Genomic DNA, 25,993 nt, shown 5'->3' on the forward strand with positions numbered 1-25,993 from the left:
CATATTCCCTGCATGCCTTTCCCTTTCTCCAGCATGCTCTTGACTTGACGCCGTCTCTGGGGACTTAATCCTCTGATCAGCATGCCAAGAGAGCGTGTAGGGGCCGGACTGAACTTGTGGAGGACAGGGGCCTGAGGTGACGCGGGCTCCAGCCACTTTTCTCAGATAGTCTCCAACACATGTACTGCGGCAGTGCGGCCTTGGCCTTATTGTTGACCCAGGGGTGGAAGTATAAGGGGACCCCCATCCATCTGCTCCCCATCTATCCCCCTAGATGAGTGCATGGGACAGAAATAATGAGTTACGTTGGCGAAAGCAAAAAAAAAAAAAAATCATGTTATTACATTGTATACCTGGACAATGGACCAGTCTCTCAAAAGACAGAATGTAATTGTAAATTAGGGGGAAAAAAATGACTTGAATTCCACTTTCCCTGGTCCGATGTGTCAGGTTCAAGTTACTTACGAGACAAAGACCGGGGTGAATAGAGTGACTCGAGAGACCAGGGGATTGAGGGGAGTTGCTTGGCACACAAACAATTAGCACTCATCCCTGCATAGCTCACCGTGGCCCCAAATCCCCACATTTGTCCAGACAAATTGACTGGACCCCAGGTCTTGTTTGTCTAGCTCTGCCGGCCTGCTAGAGAGGGCTTGAGGGCAGCGGGGAATGCCCCCTCCAAAGAGCACGACTCATGGGAACAGAACAAATATTGTGTTCTGGTCAAAAAAATTAGCCCTCTAACACTTTTTGGTGAGAAATATTGATTCATTCTGTGCTTAATTGAGCATTGGACCACTGGTTATGGTTTGGCTGTGTGATAACAACAGAAACTTACCGAGTTATTTTACAAAGGAAAATGGATTATACTTAACTCATACGGTGGAAAAAGAGATAAAGTCTGCACCTCTTAACCCAACATTGTTTCTCTCTCCAGTGCTGGAATTGTATATGACACCAGGGGGGACATGTTTAGAAATTAGGTTAAACATAATTTAATTTAACTAAAAAGTGTTTTGCCTTTCATTTATGTAGGACAAATGCCATTCTGCCCTCCTGCCTTTGGAGCCCTCTCCCACACGACATTTAAAATATTGACTGTCTTTCCCAGTGGTTCCAAACTGGTCCACTCATGGGGTCCATATTTTTATTTAGTCATTAGTTCAAGGTCAACGCATAATAATAAATCACATATTCAATATTATTTAACAAAATGTAAACAACACGTTGGCCTAGAACACAAAGAAATACAACATATTGCAAGAATTAACAGAAATGGCACTCTTAAATTAATGTAGTCTTATATAATAGTTCCCAGAATGGCTGCCACAGCATAAGGATGGCCAAGGGTGCTGCAAGATTCATTATATCATTGGGTTTTGGCTTCTTATTGGAAACCGGTACCCATTAACTGTGGTATTGAAGCTGTAGTTGATAACTTTTACAAAAATAATTTTTGATCGTGATTGTTGAGACTGTCACTACATCCACACACTACTGCTACATGAGACAGATAATGTGTGAAAAAATTATGGTCCTTGGCCTCTTCATAGTGCTTCTAATGGCATTTGCAAGAATTTACCACACATAAACAAAAACAACCAATTAGAGGCAGAGGAGTCTCTAACGCAGTCAATCACTGTTCATGAACCGTGGACAAACTGTCAAACTAGGCAGCGATGATCAAATCTCAGTCGAGATTCTGTGACTCCATTGCCTATTTCTCACCTCAAATGTTTTCACATTTTAGTGAACTGTTTAGCTGTAATATGCTCCACTGGTACAGCTGTGGACTGTGCAGTGCTCCATTTAACTCAATCCAACATGGTAGCCAGGTCACAGACTTCGAAATTTTCCAGCTAAACAGTATACTAAAATATTTTTCTGAAAACATTTGAAGTAAATTTTATATACTAGTTTGATAACTTGACTGCAGCTCACAAGCAGGGATTGACATGATTGACAGCTGCCTTACAGACTCCTTGGGTCTGATTGGTTGTTTTCTTTCACATGGGTATAGAGCGTTTCAGAAAATATGACAAAAGTTTTCTTTTATAATAGTTACCAACTTACAGCTTTAAGGCATTAGAGGATGCAGAGATTATAAAACTGTCAATAATGCACACCTTTCCCACACCTCCCTGTTGTACATCTCCACTTTTAAACAGTGACTATAATTCAAATACATCATAACTAAACAACTCAGTTGTGAGCTATTTTGCCCTCATTGGGGTTGTTTTCAAGTTTCCCAAGTTTCTTTATATCCATCAATTAGCCAAGTGACTTGGAGAAACTATGAGTTGTATTACAACCACATTTATTTTTAAATATTCAATATCAGATATTAACCTAACAATGGGTAAAGTACAAATAATGAACATATTTATGGAATTATTCCTTTAATATGACATATCAAATTTAACATTTTTTGTGTGTAAATACTTGAGTTTCTCAAGTATTCAACACAGATTCTACAGTCAAAAGAACTTGTGCCTAATGCTCCTGTTATTGTCTTGTCTTTAAACAGCTGGATTCACCCTGTATTATGTCCTTGAATGGCTACTCTCAGATGTTATCAGTCAGTGCTTATATTAGACAGCCATCTAGTGCTTACTTTGGGGACATTTTTTCATACAATTCAATAGATCTTGTGAGCAGAATATCCTGCCAGGCCTCTAAAGCCTCAGAGCAACAGAGACAAAATCACTTTGTCCTCATTTCAAACAACAAAGAGATCCTTGCTTGATCATTTCAGGCCACAATTCAAATTACAGGGGGTCATTAATTCAGAAATACAACCAGAGGCACAAACCGGGGAACTTCTCAAATTGGATTTACTCAAGCACACACAGGTAAGAGAGGCTAAATCCCCCAACTCCACCCCTCTGGCTGTACAGTTCATGATTTATGCATCTGTGCTGGCTATTAAAGAACAATGTAATTCATGTAACACATCACAAGGTGAGTTGTAAATGGTGATTATTTAGCTGGTTAGTTTCACAAGTACATGAGGGCCATACAAAATTAATGTTAAAATTCTGCCCACAACCTTGTATCTGGCACCTGCAGAGTAAAAGTTTTCAACAACAAAAAGCTATGATAAACGCACTCTACACTTCTGCATCAGCTATGAAAAAAACAAAGTTATACACCAGCAAGTGTAGAGTGGAACATTAAGCAACTAATGATGTTTTCTCTGGACTTAAATTCTTTAGGTGGACATAAACATAATTCCTATGGGATAAAATGTTTCATATCAGCTGGACGTGTAAGTATGCAATTATTTGTCGCTACATTTGCTATAATAACTTTAGAAAACAGCAATGCATCAGGGCTGTGTGTCAGTTGGCTTGTAGTTGTCCTGCCCTCCTGTGGCCAAAAGTGCTTACTCCAGCTTTAACTGCTACTGAATGAGAAAAATTGGTTTGTGCACGCTTTCAACTACTTACCGAGCTCTTTCACATTCTTCAGCTTTGATAGGACAGATTCATAGTGGCATGTGTTGTTCTTCAAGTCAGCTGGGGTGTCTTTGCTGGTGGTGACATAACTGGACTCTCATGACTGTCATGTTCTCCTGCAGCAGACGGTCGAAATAATGCAGCTTCAGTTGGCAGTATCTGATTCCATCTTAGGTCTCAGGATGAAAAAACATTGCAGACATTACAAAAGAGGTATTCTTCAACTTTATCTGCAAAAATGGATAAATGATGGACATCTATATTATCTGGACTTGCATGGATAAAAACTGTGGACAAATGTCTGAACAGGGGACAATGGATATAAATTGGTATGATGTACACAATAATTTTCATTTAACCTCACCATATTGTGCTCTTATTATGCTCTTATATTAAGTGCAATGCCTCTTTTTTTGCTTTTATGAACCAGTCTTGTGATGTTATACAATATTATAGTTCGTAAACTTGTTTCTTAATAAAGAAATGAAAAAGATGAAGAGTTAATCATATTGACATACACAGTAATTATCATATACCTGTACCATATTGTGCTCTTATTATGTAAGTGCATTTTTTTATGTCTTTGTCTTCTTGTTTTCTTTTAAAGGACTGTGCTTGAACTGATCAGTTGCACTGGGTGACACAATACTTCTTCAGTATGATAAATATTGACCCTCCCGCCGCCTACGTCACTTCCACTTGCAACACACCTGTGCCTCATTAGGATTAATAGGCCAGATTTAACGGCGCAGGTATGTGGCGGCTCAAGCTTTTCTGACAGTTTCTTTGTGGTGTGGTGGCAGAGAGCAGCACATCGGTCCGAAGCGCATCGGTCCGGTCGGAGCATTACCATGGCTTCTGCACTGATGGCTTGGGTTTGGATCTGTCTAACACTAGCCCAGCTCAACAACGCAGAGAGCCAGCGGTACGCACACGGACGTTTGACCGGAAATGACGAGGCTAATGACGGCAGCGAGCAGCTTGTCGAGGCGCCTCAACAAGACGGGACACTGCGCAGCTTTCATGTACCGATTTGGCATTATCTCCAAGGTAAAAAAACAAAAACAAACAAACTGCTGCTCACGTGTTTTCTTTGTTTAACCAGTCTAAAGTGCATCCAAACAGTTTTAATTAGTTAACCAATGAATCATTTAGGTCTAAAATAAAGAAAAAGCTTTTTGTGTGCTTTTCAGTCCCATATCTACTTCACTTTAGGGCTAAAAAAAGTTTAAGCAGTCTAAAAGTCGTTTAGAAACCAAATTATTATTCCAAATCCAAGTATAGTGGCTTTGATCTGCATCCGGTGTAATGTGGTCTACATGTGGAAAATGCAGTGAAATCTCCATCTCTGTATTTTCACAAATAGATTAAAGGTTTCACAAATCTAGAAAAGCGTTTTAAATAACATTTAGCCTTTCTGGGATAATCTAGTCTTGATATTACCAGTCTAAATATAGTGGTTTATGTTCTGGACCTGGTCTTATGTGGTCTACCTGTAAAAAATACTAATAAAAGCTATTAAAATTACCTTATTCATAATGTTACAAATGGAGTTAAGGTTTCATAAATTTGAAAATGCGTTTCAAACAATGTTGAGGCTTTACCTAAAACGTTCAACGTGCTTTCATGCAGTAAGAGGTGCAAAAAGCCGAGCAAGTAACTTTCAAACTGCTGAATCAGAAGCTACTTCAGCGTTATGGAAAATAACGGCGCCCTGCTAACATTAGCGCGGGGGAAATATTTCGGTATATTTTTTTAGCAGTTAGCGTTAAACAGACACTTTACTATTAAAGTACAAGCCCGAAATAAGGGCAGTAACGAAGGTACAAGGTTGGTTGTTACAGCTTACAAACGCTAAGTGCGTATATTCGCGGCTAACTAAGCTAACCAGTTAGCCAGTCGGTTAGCTAACAAACCTGATTCGGATCAACGGTCGCTGCCGCGCCGTCAGGAAGCGTCTCATCCACCGCTGGTTTCATGGCGAGTTTGTGGGATCATTTAGTGCCACCTTTGAACAAAAACCACGACGCCTCATCGACAAAAATCACATTATTAACTAAAGAAGCTACACGGCCGAGCGAATGTGGTGCCGGGTCGAAATAAATGCGACATAAAATGGAGACACCGAGGTTCCAGGTGCAACCAGGTAAAAGGTCTCCCTGGAAACAGAAGTTTACAGCTGCAAAATATTTTAGTGCAGTAAGGGACTGTTCTTTATTTGTCAGGTGAGACTTTGTTTTTTCATTATTAATATTGTGTTGACTAACCTCAAAGCTACAAATAGCTTGTTTGAGCTACTGAGTCATTTGCACTTGTGGTAAATGCATGACCCGTGTGTGTGCGCGTGCGCACGTGTACCCTTTGATATGTGAAAGTTAAACATTTTAGATGAAATGCTGGAGTTGAAGAAAAAAAAGTTTTTCCCAATCTTGTCATGCTTGCTGGATGGTTAGTCCAAATTTTATATGAGACACGTAGAATAGTGGTTTTAATGAAATATCATTGTTTTAACGTCTTGTGTATTTTTTTTCTTCTTTTTTTTTTTTGGATAAAAACATTGGTTGCACATTTGTCCAAGGACTGCTGTAAATTTGAAAATTTAACAGAAAAATTTTTTTTCAACAGTTTCTGTCTAATGGGTCAATTCTTTGAGGTTTTTTGTCAGGGCTGCTCAATTATGGCAAAAATAATAATCATGATTTTGATATTTACATCACGATTATTTAACATGACTAATCACTGGCCTCCAGAACATCATGCAGTTACTGAGCATTAACTCGGGTGTTTAGTGGATGTCCTTTGAACTGAAAAACAATGAAAACTTTGCGGTGTAGCCAGGGCTGTAACACAACTTGCACATTAATGTAGTTTGTTCACTTCCACATAATAAAACCTAACCCAACTTATATAATTTAACAATACATAAGTTTCTGTATCAATAACATCCGTACTCAAAATCAATTTTGAGAAACGATCAATGATTGTTTCACTAACTCAGGAGAAACTCACCAGACAGACATTTCTCCATTATCTGTTTAGAATGAGAACAGCTGGTCCACCTTAACAGTCCACCTTAAGGGGGCCTGGTAAGTTTCCAGTGGGAGGCTAACTTGGCTTGCTAACTTCGGGACTAACTTCTGTCACTTTAATCAGCAGCTAACGAACAAGACATGGGGACATATCTCGAGTCCTTCGGAGTTGTAGCATTTATTATCTGTCAAACAGCCTCAACTGTTTGACATATCACACAGCCGCGTTTCACATCATACTCTCCGCTCCTCTCGCTGCAGCCTCACCGTCACCATCACCGTCACCGTCACGTTCACGTTTGCTCTCCCCGCTCGTGCTCGTTAACGCTCGTGCTCTATTCTTCGGTGCACGCGCTGTCTGGATTCAAAATGAGAACTTTGAAAACAACCAGAGAGACAGCGCGCTGGGACTCGCTGTTTTCAACACGCGTTGAAACTATGTTTTGGGCTTTGGAGCATGAGGAAAGAGTGCGCTTGATTTACAAAACAAGACAAAACGGGAGCAACATTGTAAGACTCATCACGCTGCACATATTATCTCGATAATCTTGTTTTGAAAATCGAGGGAAGACAAAATCGTAATCGAAATTAAAATCTGATTAATCGCCCAGCCCTAGTTTATGTTGTCAGTTTTGAAAAATGAAAAATGTCTTTTCTTTATAAATAACTTGTCTGCCCAGGTTACATTTTGGAAAAAAAGAAATTTAAGCCAAATTAAGTCGTACCGGCATTGTCAAGTATTACCCAAGTATCCTTTTTTAAAAATTACATATTTATATTAGGTAAATTTTATAATTAGACCTCTTTATGATAACAATGCTCTTTGCAAAATGCTTTTTATTTGAATGTAAAATGTTTTGACATGGTTAAAGAGAAAACAAACTTTATGGCTGCATCCATTATTTAGTATAAAATGCAATATTCTCAGTGTTAGATTTTGAAGTAATTCAAAAGTATTTAGATTGAATTACATCTCTTAATTTTGTAATTCCTTGTAATCTAACAGTACATCGCTGATTACAAAAACTATGCAATTATTATTCAGTTAAATGACTACATTTCAGAGTAATCTGACCTCACCCTGATCTTATTCTCTGCAAGAAAGCCAATAAGTTTGTTTCCAAAAAAAGAAAAACTTTGCATTGTAACACCAGGCATCATTTTTCATCTTCAGTCATCAATTCTTTTTCTTTATTCCAGGAAGTGGAAAACATCCAGAGACAGAGTTCAGCCAGCCGCTGTATCACTGCAGTAAAGAAGCACTTTACTTGCGCTTTTCACTCATCCGATACTCAAATCTGCGTCTGGAGGGTGAGTTTGATTCATACACTTGTTTTTTTTTTTTTTTTACCTTTTCAGAAAAATGAATGGTTAAGTTCTGATGTTAAATCTTCCCCACAGATGGTGTTCGGTTGAAGTCGCTGCTTGACGGGTGTCACAGTTCTGTTCATATTTATAAGTGGTGGTTGCTGGTGAAGCTTCCCCATACTGGCTGCTACACAGCATCACAGGTACGATATTTGTTTCTTTGTCCCAACCAAGGAGAACTAATTCTCCGGCTCCAGTAGTGATTTGTTGCATTTGATGCATTAACTTATTTTAATGTGCTAGAATATGTAGTATGGTTTTCATATCTGCTTAGATATTTTGTACTTTTTATTAAGTTTTTTGTTCTCCTGATAACATGAGATCAAATCAAATAGAATCAAATTCAGCCACATTATGCCCTGCCCAATCTGAAATCCTCTGCTGAAAATAGCCCCCAACAAAACAATTATTTTGTTTGACGGACCAGTTCTTAAAATGGCTTAGTTTTATTTTTTTATTTTAATAATTGAAACTTTATATTTGTAAGTCATTTACATTTGCAGTAAGAAACGATAGTATCGTTGAAAATACTATTGAAGACATGCATCGCTGGTTTTGATCTTTTCATGGGATTTGTTAAGTGTGGTATTACTTTAAAGAAATTTAAAGTAATACCACATTTATCATTTTTTTTTAAATGACAGCTGTTGTTGTAAATCACTGACAAAATCTTGAAGCCTTTTTTCATAACTTATCATTTATTAGTTTGGGAAGTTTGCTGCGTAGTGAGTGACCTCCATGTGGCTGGCATGTATTGAAAATATAGTGAGGGAGTGCTTGTCAAAATAATTGAAGTACTGCAAAATGTATGTTTATCTTATTTTGTTGTAAGACGAGTGGCAAAACGATTATACTTGACGAGAAATCTGAAGTTACACTTGGCTTACCACATTCAGCATATAGAGAAAATTTACATAAGGTGCACTGTCACAATTAATGTTGCTGCAAATCATTGACATTCTGAAAGTAAAGTATTTGATATTATTATTTTTTGGACTGATGGTTAAAAAATAAACTCAGTGAAAATAAAAAGTCAAATTGATGTGTTTATTTTTATAGCTAACTTTTTAAAAAGCATGTATTTCTGTGCAGAGTGGTATGAGTATGTATTTGACACCGCACAAATTAAAATCCGTATTGCTGCTAATCATCTACATATTCCATGCTGTGTAAATCAAGAAATGATCTACTTAAGCATGCAGTATATTTAAAAACATTTTTGTTGTTTTTCCCTCTGAAAACAGAGTAATTTTGACAAAAACCTGACATTTAAAGGGTTAAAGTTCTGAGAATGAATGGATTTTTGATTAGGTCAGATGTTGGTTAAAAATGCAATTCAATGAAAAGTAGAAAATAATAATGTATTTTCCAGGCTTGATTTTGAACAGTATTTTTTTGCACAGAGCGATACAAGTGTGTGTAATAAAGTGTGCCCTAAGGGTTAAATTAATGACAATTTTGTCTTTCCCCAGACTGGAGATGGAATTGGTGCCCGTTCATTGAAACTGCATTACTTCGACCATCTGCTGCAGGAGGACATGATGGGCACAGCGGTGTGTGAGAATCCAGTGATATCGCCACAGGTGACGTGTACAGCAACTCGTGTCACTGTGCAGCTCCCTCGTGAATCAAAAGTGAAGAAGGTGAAAGCACTCGGTAAGGCCACTTTAATGTTACTGATTTAAAATTAATAATCAACTCCTTAAAGGGATACTAAGATGATTTTCAACCCTTTGTTTCATGATAAGGTAGTTACTATGTCTAAAATGACCTTTTGTTAAACTTTACTCTAATCTAACCAGTGCCTAGATACCCCATCGCCCAGGCAAAACTCCACTGGACAACGTGAATTGACACAAAAGACATCTGGAAGTGTCTTGCTGGCTCTCAGAGCTGTTACTCGAATTACAGGCTGTACTTGGCATTTTCGTTCTCCCCGCCACCCATGCCGTAAACACAGTTTAAAAAAAAAAAAAAAGGAAAAAAAATGTTTCAAAAGATATAGCCTCTTCTCTCTCAAACTCATACCGAAATCCAATCAGAAGGTAAAACTGAGCAGTGCTGATAGAGTATCAATCAAGATAATGTTAATGTCCGGCCTTTTTCTCCCCAGAAATAATCTTACAAACGCATTGTAGTGCTGTGTTCAGCTGTAATAGCAGCAGTTTGTGACGAGAAATTGGGCGTCCTGTACAGTGAAAACGGATGCCGAAAAGACTAACGGTAAAATTAAGCAGTACTGATCGAATGTAAACAAGATTCTGTTACTGAGTTGTCCATTTGTCACCTCAAATGTGTTCAGAAACATGGTTTAGCTTATGCTACCTTAACGTGGTCCTTGGAAATATTGTAGTTTTTTATAAATTAATTCACGTATTAAATATACATTTTTGATCACGTTAATCAGAATCTAGTTTTATTGCCAAGTACAGTTACATATACAAAGAATGCGACTTAATAGAACATAAGATACAAAATAATAGAAGCAATAAATGTAATATGGTATTAATGTTAACTGCTTTCCATGTAGAGTGTAAACGGTGTATAAATATACTGAAAACACCTGTCAACCTCTTGTGTAAATGCTCTTAGCAATAAGACTCATCATGCATACGATCTCAAAGCTCGTGAACACAACAAAATTGGACGAAAGACTTTCCAACATGGAAATCACGAGATTCCGACATCACATGAATGCAGCATAACCTTTAACTGTAATATGAGATCGCCGGCTGCAATTAGGAACTTGCACCTGAGATTTAAGTTTGCTCTTTTGGCAGATTTTAAAGGACATCCAGTGACACAGCGCAAGACCCCTGATGCTTTGTTCATGGAGATATCAAAGTTACCAGACAAGGTAAGTCTGGAGCAAAACATGTTTGCATTGTTAAGCCTCAGCGACTATTTGGCGCATTTTAAGTGCTTTCATTCTTCATTTTTTTGTATCATTTTTGGCTGTACACAGTCTTGCCAAAACTTGTGATAAGCACCTACAATATGTCTAAAATACACTGTTTAAACAAAATTGTTTCATTCATACTGAGAAGTTAAGAAAATGCGCCATTGAAACTGCAGTTTTTTTCTTGGTGTCATTCTGGTCATATTTAGCATATGGAGAAAATAGATGCTTTTTCCACTGGGTGCATCAGTGTTGTTGCAAATCCTTGACATATCCCAGGCTGTGATAATTAAAGAAAAAAAAATCAATCTACTTGGCATGTTATATATTGAAAATAATTATTTTCCTTTTAAAAAAAACAAAACAAAAAAAAACATAGTGGCCTCATGACATGGAAAAAACACATTTAAAGGGTTAAAATTCTGAAAATTAATCAATATTTGATATTTATGATTAGGAATGATGATGGTTAAAACAGCCCAATAAAAGTAGAAAACAATATTGATGTATGATATTAATATCATTGGAGTGTAATTTTAAAGCGGGCCCTGTGGGTTAAATAAGTCAGCGTAAAAATTAACACTATAAATGTTTGCAGGATACTGGTTTTGAACTGGTTTACGTCGACTCTACTGGGACACTGAGCACCATGGTGGCAGCTTGTTCTTCCACGTTTCCAAAGGTTGGGAGGCGTCGTGTTGGGAGATCTCTGGAGGAACCAGATTCATTTGGCCTGTGGGACTTTGCAGACATTCCTGATGATGAATTTGATCCAGAAACTACACCCACGACAACAGCCAGCTCAGGAACTGATGATTTCACAACCACAGTGACGACGGCCAGCTCAGGAACCAATGATGTCATAACCACAGCAACCTTGGGAACTGAGGAGGACACAGCCGCAACAGATGACCCTTTCGGATTAGATTCATTCGGCCTTTGGGACTTCGCAGAGGTTCCTGATGATGAATTTGATCCAAATACTACACCCACGACAACGTCCAGCTCAGGAACTGATGAGGTTACGGCCACAACCGCCCCAACGACAGTCAGCTCACTTACCAATGAGGTCACAGATGCAACAGAGGACCCTGATGATACAGATGGTTTTGAGTTGTGGGGACTCGCTGAAATTCCTGAAGGGCCGTTTACAGGAATAGATATTGAGATTACAGTTTCTACTCCAACAACGCTCGCCTCTACGGCTGCATCATCAACCACCAGATCCTCTACCACAACGCCACCTGCCACAACAACCACCATTACTACATCTTCTGCCAGACCCTCCACCACCATCAGAGCCAGCTCGGATACCACTGGTGCCCGCTCAACAGCAAATGCCGGTGTTTCGTCCACCACAACAGGCACTGGCTCAGTGACTACTGAGAGCCCCTCCTCCACCACTGGCTCTGCCTCCACCACCATCGTTGGCTCGACTACCACCAGCAGAACCCCGACCACCACGTCTGGGTCTGGCTCGACCACCACGACGGGGTCTGGCTCGACCACCACGACGCGGTCTGGCTCCACCACCACGACGCGGTCTGGCTCCACCACCACGACGCAGTCTGGCTCCACCACCACGACTGGCGCCTCCTCGACAACCACCATCGAAGCCTCGACGACCACCACAGCCGAGGCCTCCTCAACGACCAACACGGGGGCCTCATCCACCACCACGACCGGCGCCTCTTCCACGAAAAGCGCCTCCTCGACGACTACCATAGGAGCCTCGTCCACAATCACGACTGGGGCCTCCTCGATGACCACAACCAGTGCCTCCTCGACGACCACCACGGGAGCCTCTTCAACCACTACCACGGGAGCCTTGTCCTCCACCACGACCGGTGGCTCCTCAACGACCACCACGGAAGCCTCTTCAACCACTACCACGGGAGCCTCGTCCACCACCACGACCGGCGCCTCTTCGACGACCACCACGGGAGCCTCGTCCACCGCCACAACCGGGGCCTCCTCGACGACCACCACGGGAGCCTCATCCACCACCACGACCGGGGACTCCTCGACGACCACCACGGGAGCCTCGTCCACCACCACGACCAGCACCTCCTCAACAACCACTACAGGAGCCTCTTCGACGACCACCACGGGAGCCTCGTCCACCACCACGACTGGCGCCTCTTCGACGACCACCACGGGAGCCCCGTCCACCACCACGACCGGCGCCTCCTCGACGACCACCACGGGAGCCCCGTCCACCGCCACGACCGGGGCCTCCTCGACGACCACCACGGGAGCCTCATCCACCACCACGACCGGCGCCTCCCGACGACCACCACGGGGGCTTCGTCCACCACCACGACCGGCGCCTCTTCGACGACCCACCATGGGAGCCTCGTCCACCACCACGACCGGGCCTCCTCGACGACTACCACGGGGGCCCGTCCACCACCACGACCGGCGCCTCTTCGACGACCACCACGGAGCCCCGTCCACCACCACGACCGGGGCCTCCTCGACGACCACCACGGGGGCCTCATCCACCACCACGACCGGCGCCTCCTCGACGACTACCACGGGGCTTCGTCCACCACCACGACCGGCGCCTCTTCGACGACCACCACGGGAGCCTCGTCCACCACCACGACCGGGCCTCCTCGACGACCACCACGGGAGCCTCGTCCACCACCACGACTGGGGCCTCTTCGACGACCACCACGGGAGCCCCGTCCACCACCACGACCGGCGCCTCCTCGACGACCACCACGGGAGCCTCGTCCACCACCACGACCGGGCCTCCTCGACGACCACCACGGGAGCCTCGTCCACCACCACGACCGGCGCCTCCTCAACGACCACCACGGGGGCTTCGTCCACCACCACGACCGGCGCCTCCTCGACAACCACCAGGAGCCTCTTCGACGACCACCACGGGAGCCTCGTCCACCACCACGACCGGCGCCTCCTCGACGACTACCACGGGGGTCTCGTCCACCACCACGACCGGGGCCCCTCTTCGACGACCACCACGGGGGCCCCGTCCACCACCACGGCGCCACCGGGCGCCTCTTCGACGACCACCACGGGAGCCCCGTCCACCACCACGACCGGCGCCTCCTCGACGACCACCACGGGAGCCTCATCCACCGCCACGACCGGGCCTCCTCGACGACTACCACGGGGGCCTCGTCCACCACCACGACCGGCGCCTCCTCGACGACCACCACGGGAGCCTCGTCCACCACCACGACCGGGGCCTCCTCGACGACTACCACGGGAGCCCCGTCCACCACCACGACGGCGCCTCCTCAACGACCACCGCCGGCCCTCCTCGACGACCACCACGGGGCCTCGTCCTCCCACCACGACCGGTGCCCTCCTCGACGACCACCACGGGAGCCTCGACGACACACCACACCACGGAGCCTCCTCAACCACTACCACGGGGGCCTCGTCCACCACCACGACCGGGGCCTCCTCGACGACCACCACGGGGCCTCATCCACCACCACGACCGGGCCTCCTCGACGACCACACAGGGGCCTCGTCCACCACCACACCGGGGCCTCCTCAACCACCACCGCAGGGGCCTCCTCGACCACTACCACGGGGGCCTCGATCACGACACGGGGGCCTCGTCCTCGACACCACCACGGGGGCCTCCTCTACCACCACCGCACGGGGGCCTCCTCCACCACCCACGGGGCCTCGTCCTCGTCCACCACCACGGGGCCTCCTCGACGACTACCACGGGGGCGTTCCACCACCACGACCGGGGCCTCCTCGTCCACCACCACGACCGGAGCCTCTTCGACACCACCACGGGGCCTCGTCCACCACCACGACCGGGGCCTCCTCCACGACCACAAGCGGGGCCTCCTCAACACCACTACCACGGGGGCCTCGTCCACCACCACGACCGGGGCCTCGTCCACCACTACCACGGGGGTCTCGTCCACCACCACGACCGGCGCCTCCTCCACCACCACGGGGCCTCGTCCACCACCACGACCGGGGCCTCGTCCACCACCACGACCGGCGCCTCTCAACCACCACCACGGGGGCCTCGTCCACCACCACGACCGGGGCCTCGTCCACCACCACAACCGGCGCCTCCTCGACAACCACCACGGGAGCCTCGTCCACCACCACGACCGGGGCCTCTTCGACGACCACGACCGGCGCCTCGTCCACCACCACGACCGGTGCCTCTTCGACGACACCACCACGGGAGCCTCGTCCACCACCACGACCGGGGCCTCGTCGACGACCACCAACCGGAGCCTCTTCGACGACCACCACGGGAGCCTCATCCACCACCACGACCGGGGCCTCTTCGACGACCACCACGGGAGCCTCGTCCACCACCACGACCGGGGCCTCGTCGACGACCACCACGGGGTCTCAACCACTACCACGGGAGCCTCACCACCACCACGACCGGGGCCTCCTCGACGACTACCACGGGGGCCTCGTCCACCACCACGACCGGCGCCTCCTCGACGACTACCACGGGGGTCCTCGTCCACCACCACGACGGGCGCCTCCTCGACAACCACCACGGGGTCTCATCCACCACCACGACCGGGCCTCCTCGACAACCACCACGGGAGCCTCGTCCACCACCACGACCGGGGCCTCCTCGACAACCGACACCACGGGAGTCTCGTCCACCACCACGACCGGGGCCTCCTCAACGACTACCACGGGGGTCTCGTCCACCACTACGACCGGCGCCTCGTCCACCACTACAGCTGGTGGCTAGTAGACTATTTATATTGCACAGCTGCAGAATTAAAGATGAGCTTTAACTTTAATGTGAAAAAAAATATAATAATAAAAAATGTGTTTGTTCTATTCACTGAGATTCATTTCCACTCTAACATGCATCTTCATCACATTTCTGCTATGTGGAACGGTTTTAAAAAAATAGTGCGATTCACGAAAATAACCAATAGTTATAATTCACATAAAATCATAGGCCAAATTTGGTTGCACGTTTAATTTGCCCTTCTCCTCACAACCTTGCAATTTCCACAGGTAGAAAAACATAACTTGAACCAGAGAGATTCTTGAGTGTCAACTTTTTTTTGTCACCAAATCACCTCATTATTTTTCCAACTAACTCTTTTGTTTTTTGTTTTTTTTTTTTCTTCCAGCTGACATTCAAAATGTTTCTGAGCTACTGGACTCTTTGAAACTTTACCACTGTGATGTTTGGGAGACAGTCTAAAATGCACTAAAGCAAGATCTACATTTTAATTTTTACAGACACTTAAATTACATACTGAAGTGAATTAAAAACAAGCAGGAAGTTAAGGTGCAATCTCATTAGGTTAAATGATATTTTAAAATGTGCAGTAGTAAAAAATAGCTGAAAAGACCAGTTGATTGAGACCAGTTACTTCATTTTTTTTCTCCTACTACTAAAGCTGTTTTCTCAAATTTGAAACCACTGCTCATCAGATCTTAATAGTGTCTATGGCCAGACAGAAATGAAGGTAGAATTAAAAGATCAAAGTATGTTACAAATAAAACATGTTAAGTAGAAAAAAAAACCATAGCCTACCAGTAATACAAAGAAAAGAATCAGAACAGTAAACATAAGGATCAAGACAGAATGACAGTATAAAAAGATATAAAAGCGATTCTATAAAAAAAACTGTTTATTTTCATGAAAGGTTATAGTATATTTTTCAGTCATAAAACTGAAAATTGTCTCTTTGGAGCAAGAGGGTATTTTAAATAACACATTTCCCAATCAAAAGTGTTTTACAGTTTTAAGTCGTTACCTTTGCAAAATAAACATGGACCAGAAATGCAGGAAATATAGATGAATTTATTTACTGATATTTATTTATTCATTAATGTATGCATGCATGCCTGTATAATTACCTTTTGTATGTATCTGTTTTTATCTTTTTGAAATTATTTGAGGTTATTTACTTCACTATTTCAGCATTTTATTGTGTTTAAGCATTTCATTATGCTATTATTAGGTAATTTTGCATCCTCCCTAAATCCTGGGTACCTGTGCTGTTTCCTATCAGCAGCACCCTCTGCTAGTGAAAAGTGAGTAGCTAACAGTAGTTAGTTACTATTGTATATCAGCATTTGATTATGCAGCATATGATTTATGATGCTTTTTTCTAGGTCAGGTTTTTCTTTTCTTGTATTTTCTTTTCTTTCTTTTCTTTTCTATTTACTTCTATTTTAAATTTCACATTATTTTCTTGTAGCCTATTTTTTGGGTCATGTCTTGTATTGTTGCTTATTGTATTTTTCCCATGTTATTTTTAAAGAAATCAAGCCATTATTTCACAGGTTTCAAATGATGAAATAATAATTTTTATTTGTATCATTTTAATATTTTGCAAATCAACCCTGCTTTACAGCAAAGTTAGATATGTTAGTTCTATGTTAATTTAATAACATTTAGTCATTCATTCATCTCTGAATGCATGACTTCCATTTTTATTTGATTGATTTATTTTACTTCTGATACCTTGTAGCGAAATTACACGGTCAAAGTCTGCTTTAGTTTTAAAGTTTAAAGTCCCAAAGCTCCGGGACACACTGCCTATAAATATCAGAGACGCCACCTCGCTAAATATCTTTTACATGGAAACAAAAAACTTATCTCTTCTTTTCAGCTTTTAACTAGCTCTGACTTAACTGTTTTGCATTTTGCTTCGCACTTAAGGCAGTTGTGCACCTCTTTAAAATGTTACATTTTCCTTTTTTCATGCATTTATACACAATTTTGTGCTTTACTTTTTAATAGTATTATCTCAATGGGTTTAATTTTCCATCTTAAATGATTTTGCTGTGCTAAATAATTTAAGGTGCTTTTCATTTACTACTGTATATCAGCATTTATTGATTGATTGATTTTTTCAGTGGTAATTTTGTAGCCTCCTCACCATATTGCATGTTGTGTGCTCTGTCTCCGTTAGATGAGCAGCAGCACCCTCTGCTGGTGAAAAGTGAAAAGTGAAAAGTAAAAAGCTTACAGCACCGGGTATTCCCAGGCGGTCTCCCATCCAAGTACTGACCCGGCCCGACCCTGCTTAGCTTCCGAGATCGGACGAGATCGGGCGTGTTCAGAGTGGTATGGCCGTAAGCGACAGCAAAGGAGACACACGACCTATTTATAGTTGTGTAATACAACTGATTTCCAAATTGTGTTTTCTGTGCTTTCTTCTTTGCGTCTGAGATCAGTCGACATCGGGCGTCTTCAGGGCGGTATAGCCAAAAACAATCACTGAAGAAAACACAAAGTAATTATAAATGACAACACGCTATTAACGATTCATAGCACTATGGTAAAAAAGGAATTTATGGCTAAATAAATATAATAAAACTAATAATATTATATAATAATATATAGTATTGATACGAATAACAACAGCAATAATTTGTGACAAAATCTGAATCTTTAATGGAACTAATAACATGTCTCTGTCAAATAAATGTATTAGCCGGCTAGAAAGGTCTCCTCAGGAGTAGAAATACACAGAAAATAAGTATTATACCACTGAGATGCATGTTTAAGTGCTTTTGGGGGGCGTTGTTCTATTGATGTACATTAGTTAAAAAAGAAACATAATATATTTTCCATATCTTTACATCATCATAGATCTGTAACTGTCTGGTGTATTGCTCATGAATCAATGAAGCGTAGTGACACTTAAGACGGCAGCAAAGCCACAGTCCGAGCGAACAAGCATGTTTATCACCAGCCCTGATCTGGATAGTTGTAACTCGGATATTTATTGTATCACATTTTAAAGAAAAAGGTATTGTCAGAAGTGGGATTCGAACCCACGCCTCCATTCGGAGACCAGAAGTCCCATTCATAGGAAGGTTTTGTACCTTGAGTCTGGCGCCTTAGACCGCTCGGCCATCCTGACAATTGTGCCTGGTAGACGGTCAGAAGCCTGTTTGACTGCTTCTCAGAAGTGTCTACAACTATAGTTTTTTTGTTGTTTTTGTGACAATTATCTTTTATAACTCATTTGAGCTGATGTGAGTACGAAAAGTGCCATATCTACTCCTTTAATTTTCTTAAATGTTTGCCGTACACTTTGCTCTCTGGCTGAAAACGTCCAACAGCGCCTCTGCAGCATTAAACTGATCCCAGTTCAGAAGTAGAATCGCCCTTCATTCATTAAATTTCCTTGTTGGTAATCAGCGTTAAATATCACTGACGTGAGGTCAGTGATGTATTATAGTAAAATCTGGATACAGCTGTGGGGGCGGGGCATAGTGACCTCACTCGCATGCGGCTGCGCCTTTACCGGCTAGTTTATCGCCTTAAAAACTACTAGCTAGCAGGCAAGCTAACCGAGTTTAAGTTTGGAAATTGAAATGTCAAAATGGACAGAAAATGTGCCGGGCATGTTGGATAACTTTTCCATCCACACCTGAGGAGGAACAGGACAGGGAGGAGCCCGCTTCCTTTACCTGCCAGAGCGAGTGAGTTTAAATCTGTTCAAATCAATCAAATCATAATCTGTGTGTGTGTGTGTGTGTGTGTGTGTGTGTGTGTGTAATTGCCCGCGGAATAGTGTGTCCGCGTCTAATGCGGTTGGTGCTGCGTGTGAAAAAGGAGTCAGTGCAATCATCCTAAAGTAGCTAATCATCTCAGTCCATGTATTATTTCTGGTTACTTTTCATGCATTCATATCGAAAATTAGAAATTGGTCTGAGCCCCACTAGTGTATGGATTAGCCCCACCTTTATATAGCCAAAACATGTCTGCCATGGCCACCAGTCAGACATGTCACTTTAGTAATTTTAATACTAATAATACTACACTTTATATGTAAAAAGCACCTTTCATAAGACAAATACAGCCCATCATGCTTTACAACAAAAACAAGTAAAAACATACACCAAGTGCTTCTCTTGAAAAGACTTAGAGGGCAAAAAGAAATAATAAAACCCACAAAATTTACATTAGATAAGATAAAATAAGAATATAAAAACACAGAATTCATCTTCACATGGATGAAACCTCTTGATAATACTAGTAAAAGTGAGATAAAAATAAGGATTTAAAGTGGAATACACAGCTTGCATAACTTAAAACTTGGAAAATAAAACCCATTGAGATAATACCAATAAAAGGTAAAGCTAAAATTGTGTAGCAATGTGGGAAATTAAGGAAAAAGGGAAAATGTAACATTTTAAAGAGGTGCACAACTGCCTTAAGTGCGAAGCGAAATGCAAAGCAGTTAAGTCAGAGCTAGTTAAAGGCTGAAGAGAAGAGATAAGTTTTTAGTTTCCTTGTAGGAAATATTTAGCGAGGTGGTGCCACTCTGAACACGCCCGATCTCGTCCGATCTCGGAAGCTAAGCAGGGTCGGGCCGGGTCAGTACTTGGATGGAGAGACCGCCTGGGAATACCTGGTGCTGTAAGCTTTTTAGTTTGGCTTTCACCAGCAGAGGGTGCTGCTGCCGCTTTCCCAGTGGAAAGATGGAAAATCAGATAAATTGAAAATACTGATAAAAAGTAAAAAAAAATTGTGTATAAATATGAAAAAAAGGAAATGTAAAATTTTAAAGAGGTGCACACAATGCAAGTGGAAGCGAAATGCAAAGCAGTTAAGTCGAGCTAGTTAAAGGCTGGAGAAATTTTTTAACTTTAAAAATAAACACTACAGGAATCTCTGATATTTATCAGTGTGTCCCGGAGCTTTGGGACTTTAAACTAAAGGGCAGACTTTGACCGCGTAATTTCGCTACAAGGCATGGAAACGTTTAAATGTTTAAAACAAGCCTTATCGGCTACACTCAGCAGCATAGACGTGCGTCTGTTGTTGGTTTAGCCTCACAGTGCTATTTTGTATTTGTTTACACTTCCAAAAAAATATGACAAACTTTGGCCACAGAGATCACAATTTGGAAAGTCGGTTGTATTAAAAACAACTGTAAATAGCTTGGTGTGTCACTCTTTGCTGTCGCTTACGGCCATACCACCTGAACACGCCCGATCTCGTCCGATCTCGGAAGTAAGCAGGGTCGGGCCAGGTCAGTACTTGGATGGGAGACCGCCTGGGAATACCCGGTGCTGTAAAGCTTTTTACTTTTGGCTTTTCACTTTTCACTTTTCACCAGCAGAGGGTGCTGCTGCCATCTTTCCGGAGACACAGAAAGATGGAAAAAAACCCAAACAGATAATACTGAAAAAAGTAAAGCAAAAAAATTGTAGTATAAATGCATGAAAAAAATGAAAACAAAATTTTAAAGAGGTGCACAACTGCCTACGCCGATTCGACAATGCAAAGCAGTTAAAGAGCTAGTTAAAAGGCTGAAGAGAAGACTACAGTTTTTAGTTTCCTGTAGGAAATATTTAGCGAGGGGTGCAGCTTTTATTTATAGGCAGTGTGTCCCGGAGCTTTGGGCAAAGCAGACTTTGACCGTGTAAAGTTTCGCTACAAGGTATGAGAAATCGTTTAAATTAAATGCTTTAAAACAAGCTTTCAGGCTGCACTCACAGCATAGCACGTGCGTTGTTGGGTTTAGCCTCACAGTGCTATTTCTAGTATTTGCTTACACTTCAAAGAAACATGACAAACTTTGGCCACAGAGCTCACAATTTGGAAAGTCGGTTGTCCCGTCCATCTGTAAATAGCTGGTGTGTGTCACTCGTTGCTGTCGCTTACGGCCATACCACCCTGAACACGCCCGATCTCGTCCGATCTCGGAAGCTAAGCAGGGTCGGGCCAGGTCAGTACTTGGATGGGAGACCGCCTGGGAATACCTGGTGCTGTAAGCTTTTTAGTTCTGGCTTTTCACCGGCAGAGGGTGCTGCTGCTCTTTCCCAGTGGACACAGAAAGATAAAAAAAACAACAAAAAAAAAAAAAAAAAAATGTGACGAGTAGGCATGCAAAAAGGACCACCAACAAAATCAATGGGTCAGCGTACGCCTTAAGTGCAAGCAGGTCAGTACTTGGATGGGAGACCGCCTGGGAATACCTGGTGCTGTAAGCTTTTTAGTTCTGGCTTTTCACCGGCAGAGGGTGCTGCTGCCGCCGCTTTGTGGACACAGAACAGATAAAAAAAAAAACAAAAAAAAAAAAAAAATGTGACGAGTAGGCCGCAGAATGACCACCAACAAAATCAATGGGTCAGCGTACGCCGATTCACAGTGGAAAAAATTCAAAACTTTTAAAAGTAAAACTACAGGAATGAAATCAGCTTCAGCTTTGGGACCTCAGACCAGGGCAGACTCCTGCCGCGTAGTTTGGCAAGGCACTGGACACGTTTAAATGCTTAAAACAAGCCTTATCGCGCTACACTGGCAGCGTGACGTGCGTCTGTTGGGTTTAGCCTCACAGTGCTATTCTCTAGTATTTGCTTACACTTCCAAACAAACATGACAAACTTTGGCCACAGAGCTCACAATTTGGAAGTCGGTTGTCCCGTCCATCTCTAAATAGCTTGTGTGTCACTCATTCTGTCGCTTACGGCCATACCACCCTGAACACGCCCGATCTCGTCCGATCTCGGAAGCTAAGCAGGGTCGGGCCAGGTCAGTACTTGGATGGGAGACCGCCTGGGAATACCTGGTGCTGTAAGCTTTTTAGTTCTGGCTTTTCACCGGCAGAGGGTGCTGCTGCCGCTTTCCCAGTGGACACAGAACAGAAAAAAAACAAAAAAAAAAAAAAAACAATGTGACGAGTAGGCCGCAGAATGACCACCAACAAAATCAATGGGTCAGCGTACGCCGATTCACAGTGGAAAATTCAAAACTTTTAAAAGTAAACTACAGGAATGAAATCAGCTTCAGCTTTGGGACCTCAGACCAGGGCAGACTCCTGCCGCGTAGTTTGGCCGCAAGGCACTGGACACGTTTAAATGCTTACTTAAAACAAGCCTTATCGCGCTACACTGGCAGCGTGACGTGCGTCTGTTGGGTTTAGCCTCACAGTGCTATTCTCTAGTATTTGCTTACACTTCCAAACAAACATGACAAACTTTGGCCACAGAGCTCACAATTTGGAAGTCGGTTGTCCCGTCCATCTGTAAATAGCTTGTGTGTCACTCATCGTCTGTCGCTTACGGCCATACCACCCTGAACACGCCCGATCTCGTCCGATCTCGGAAGCTAAGCAGGGTCGGGCCAGGTCAGTACTTGGATGGGAGACCGCCTGGGAATACCTGGTGCTGTAAGCTTTTTAGTTCTGGCTTTTCACCGGCAGAGGGTGCTGCTGCCGCTTTCCCAGTGGACACAGAACAGATAAAAAAAAAAACAAAAAAAAAAAAAAAATGTGACGAGTAGGCCACAGAATGACCACCAACAAAATCAATGGGTCAGCGTACGCGTCATTCACAAAAAAATTCAAAACTTTTAAAAGTAAACTACAGGAATGAAATCAGCTTCAGCTTTGGGACCTCAGACCAGGGCAGACTCCTGCCGCGTAGTTTGGCCGCAAGGCACTGGACACGTTTAAATGCTTAAAACAAGCCTTATCGCGCTACACTGGCAGCGTGACGTGCGTCTGTTGGGTTTAGCCTCACAGTGCTATTCTCTAGTATTTGCTTACACTTCCAAACAAACATGACAAACTTTGGGCCACAGAGCTCACAATTTGGAAGTCGGTTGTCCCGTCCATCTGTAAATAGCTTGTGTGTCACTCGTTCTGTCGCTTACGGCCATACCACCCTGAACACGCCCGATCTCGTCCGATCTCGGAAGCTAAGCAGGGTCGGGCCAGGTCAGTACTTGGATGGGAGACCGCCTGGGAATACCTGGTGTAAGCTTTTTAGTTCTGGCTTTTCACCAGAGGGTGCTGCTGCCGCTTTCCCAGTGGACACAGAACAGATAAAAAAAAAAACAAAAAAAAAAAAAAAAAACAATGTGACGAGTAGGCCGCAGAATGACCACCAACAAAATCAATGGGTCAGCGTACGCCGATTCACAGTGGAAAATTCAAAACTTTTAAAAGTAAACTACAGGAATGAAATCAGCTTCAGCTTTGGGACCTCAGACCAGGGCAGACTCCTGCCGCGTAGTTTGGCCGCAAGGCACTGGACACGTTTAAATGCTTAAAACAAGCCTTATCGCGCTACACTGGCAGCGTGACGTGCGTCTGTTGGGTTTAGCCTCACAGTGCTATTCTCTAGTATTTGCTTACACTTCCAAACAAACATGACAAACAAACATTTGGCCACAGAGCTCACAATTTGGAAGTCGGTTGTCCCGTCCATCTGTAAATAGCTTGTGTCACTCATTCTTCGCTTACGGCCATACCACCCTGAACACGCCCGATCTCGTCCGATCTCGGAAGCTAAGCAGGGTCGGGCCAGGTCAGTACTTGGATGGGAGACCGCCTGGGAATACCTGGTGCTGTAAGCTTTTTAGTTCTGGCTTTTCACCGGCAGAGGGTGCTGCTGCCGCTTTCCCACAGCTATTTCTAAAAACACAACAAACAAACAAAAAAAAACTTGCTGCCGCTTTCCCAGAACAACAAAAAAAAAAAACAATGGCCAGGCCGCAGAATGACCACCAACAAAATCAATGGGTCAGCGTACGCCGATTCACAGTGGAAAATTCAAAACTTTTAAAAGTAAACTACAGGAATGAAATCAGCTTCAGCTTTGGGACCTCAGACCAGGGCAGACACCTGCCGATCGTCCGTTTGGCCGCAAGGCACTGGACACGTTTAAATGCTTAAAACAAGCCTTATCGCGCTACACTGGCAGCGTGACGTGCGTCTGTTGGGTTTAGCCTCACAGTGCTATTCTCTAGTATTTGCTTACACTTCCAAACAAACATGACAAACTTTGGCCACAGAGCTCACAATTTGGAAGTCGGTTGTCCCGTCCATCTGTAAATAGCTTGTGTGTCACTCATTCAGTCGCTTACGGCCATACCACCCTGAACAAATCTCGTCCGATCTCGGAAGCTAAGCAGGGTCGGGCCAGGTCAGTACTTGGATGGGAGACCGCCTGGGAATACCTGGTGCTGTAAGCTTTTTAGTTCTGGCTTTTCACCGGCAGAGGGTGCTGCTGCCGCTTTCCCAGTGGACACAGAACAGATAAAAAAAACAACAAAAAAAAAAAACAATGTGACGAGTAGGCCGCAGAATGACCACCAACAAAATCAATGGGTCAGCGTACGCATTCACAGTGGAAAATTCAAAGTAAGCCGATTCACAGTGGAAAATTCAAAACTTTTAAAAGTAAACTACAGGAATGAAATCAGCTTCAGCTTTGGGACCTCAGACCAGGGCAGACTCCTGCCGCGTAGTTTGGCCGCAAGGCACTGGACACGTTTAAATGCTTAAAACAAGCCTTATCGCGCTACACTGGCAGCGTGACGTGCGTCTGTTGGGTTTAGCCTCACAGTGCTATTCTCTAGTATTTGCTTACACTTCCAAACAAACATGACAAACTTTGGCCACAGAGCTCACAATTTGGAAGTCGGTTGTCCCGTCCATCTGTAAATAGCTTGTGTGTCACTCGTTCTGTCGCTTACGGCCATACCACCCTGAACACGCCCGATCTCGTCCGATCTCGGAAGCTAAGCAGGGTCGGGCCAGGTCAGTACTTGGATGGGAGACCGCCTGGGAATACCTGGTGCTGTAAGCTTTTTAGTTCTGGCTTTTCACCGGCAGAGGGGTGCTGCTGCCGCTTTCCCAGTGGACACAGAACAGATAAAAAAAACAACAAAAAAAAAAAAAAACAATGTGACGAGTAGGCCGCAGAATGACCACCAACAAAATCAATGGGTCAGCGTACGCCGATTCACAGTGGAAAATTCAAAACTTTTAAAAGTAAACTACAGGAATGAAATCAGCTTCAGCTTTGGGACCTCAGACCAGGGCAGACTCCTGCCGCGTAGTTTGGCCGCAAGGCACTGGACACGTTTAAATGCTTAAAACAAGCCTTATCGCGCTACACTGGCAGCGTGACGTGCGTCTGTTGGGTTTAGCCTCACAGTGCTATTCTCTAGTATTTGCTTACACTTCCAAACAAACATGACAAACTTTGGCCACAGAGCTCACAATTTGGAAGTCGGTTGTCCCGTCCATCTGTAAATAGCTTGTGTGTCACTCATTCTGTCGCTTACGGCCATACCACCCTGAACACGCCCGATCTCGTCCGATCTCGGAAGCTAAGCAGGGTCGGGCCAGGTCAGTACTTGGATGGGAGACCGCCTGGGAATACCTGGTGCTGTAAGCTTTTTAGTTCTGGCTTTTGGCTTTTCACCGGCAGAGGGTGCTGCTGCCGCTTTCCCAGTGGACACAGAACAGATAAAAAAAACA

At 43.8% G+C, this 25,993-nt stretch overlaps 1 protein-coding gene, 9 non-coding genes and 3 pseudogenes across 10 annotated transcripts; 11 read left to right on the forward strand and 2 right to left on the reverse strand.

Annotated features, from left to right (window-relative positions):
- The first annotated feature begins 4,207 nt into the window (after positions 1 to 4,207).
- LOC121948640 (mucin-5AC-like) lies at positions 4,208 to 17,698 on the forward strand. Its single transcript, XM_042494039.1, has 9 exons — positions 4,208 to 4,508; positions 7,688 to 7,798; positions 7,889 to 7,998; positions 9,328 to 9,511; positions 10,636 to 10,712; positions 11,353 to 13,158; positions 13,202 to 13,699; positions 13,743 to 15,479; positions 17,672 to 17,698. The coding sequence occupies exons 1-9, from the start codon at positions 4,310 to 4,312 to the stop codon at positions 17,696 to 17,698; spliced, it is 4,749 nt and encodes a 1,582-aa protein (XP_042349973.1). The 5' UTR covers positions 4,208 to 4,309.
- Positions 17,699 to 17,721: 23 nt separating this feature from the next.
- Positions 17,722 to 17,840, reverse strand: LOC121949635. Its single transcript, XR_006106266.1, has one exon. It is a non-coding gene; the product is annotated as a 5S ribosomal RNA (ribosomal RNA).
- Positions 17,841 to 18,518: 678 nt separating this feature from the next.
- Positions 18,519 to 18,628, reverse strand: trnal-caa. Its single transcript has 2 exons — positions 18,591 to 18,628; positions 18,519 to 18,564 (listed from the first exon to the last, which is right to left on the reverse strand). It is a non-coding gene; the product is annotated as a tRNA-Leu (tRNA).
- Positions 18,629 to 20,018: 1,390 nt separating this feature from the next.
- On the forward strand, positions 20,019 to 20,140 carry LOC121949646 (annotated as a pseudogene).
- A 541-nt stretch (positions 20,141 to 20,681) lies between these two features.
- On the forward strand, positions 20,682 to 20,798 carry LOC121949641 (annotated as a pseudogene).
- Positions 20,799 to 21,378: 580 nt separating this feature from the next.
- On the forward strand, positions 21,379 to 21,497 carry LOC121949621. The gene has a single exon (XR_006106253.1). It is a non-coding gene; the product is annotated as a 5S ribosomal RNA (ribosomal RNA).
- Positions 21,498 to 22,184: 687 nt separating this feature from the next.
- Positions 22,185 to 22,303, forward strand: LOC121949633. Its single transcript, XR_006106264.1, has one exon. It is a non-coding gene; the product is annotated as a 5S ribosomal RNA (ribosomal RNA).
- Positions 22,304 to 22,779: 476 nt separating this feature from the next.
- LOC121949645 lies at positions 22,780 to 22,898 on the forward strand. Its single transcript, XR_006106269.1, has one exon. It is a non-coding gene; the product is annotated as a 5S ribosomal RNA (ribosomal RNA).
- Positions 22,899 to 23,370: 472 nt separating this feature from the next.
- On the forward strand, positions 23,371 to 23,486 carry LOC121949637. Its single transcript, XR_006106268.1, has one exon. It is a non-coding gene; the product is annotated as a 5S ribosomal RNA (ribosomal RNA).
- A 476-nt stretch (positions 23,487 to 23,962) lies between these two features.
- On the forward strand, positions 23,963 to 24,081 carry LOC121949652. The gene has a single exon (XR_006106275.1). It is a non-coding gene; the product is annotated as a 5S ribosomal RNA (ribosomal RNA).
- Positions 24,082 to 24,585: 504 nt separating this feature from the next.
- Positions 24,586 to 24,699, forward strand: LOC121949643 (annotated as a pseudogene).
- A 498-nt stretch (positions 24,700 to 25,197) lies between these two features.
- Positions 25,198 to 25,316, forward strand: LOC121949653. Its single transcript, XR_006106276.1, has one exon. It is a non-coding gene; the product is annotated as a 5S ribosomal RNA (ribosomal RNA).
- Positions 25,317 to 25,791: 475 nt separating this feature from the next.
- LOC121949623 lies at positions 25,792 to 25,910 on the forward strand. Its single transcript, XR_006106254.1, has one exon. It is a non-coding gene; the product is annotated as a 5S ribosomal RNA (ribosomal RNA).
- The last annotated feature ends 83 nt before the right edge of the window (positions 25,911 to 25,993 follow it).

This window comes from Plectropomus leopardus, chromosome 10 (genome assembly GCF_008729295.1).
Source record: "Plectropomus leopardus isolate mb chromosome 10, YSFRI_Pleo_2.0, whole genome shotgun sequence".
In the NCBI taxonomy this organism is placed as follows: Eukaryota; Metazoa; Chordata; class Actinopteri; order Perciformes; family Serranidae; genus Plectropomus; species Plectropomus leopardus.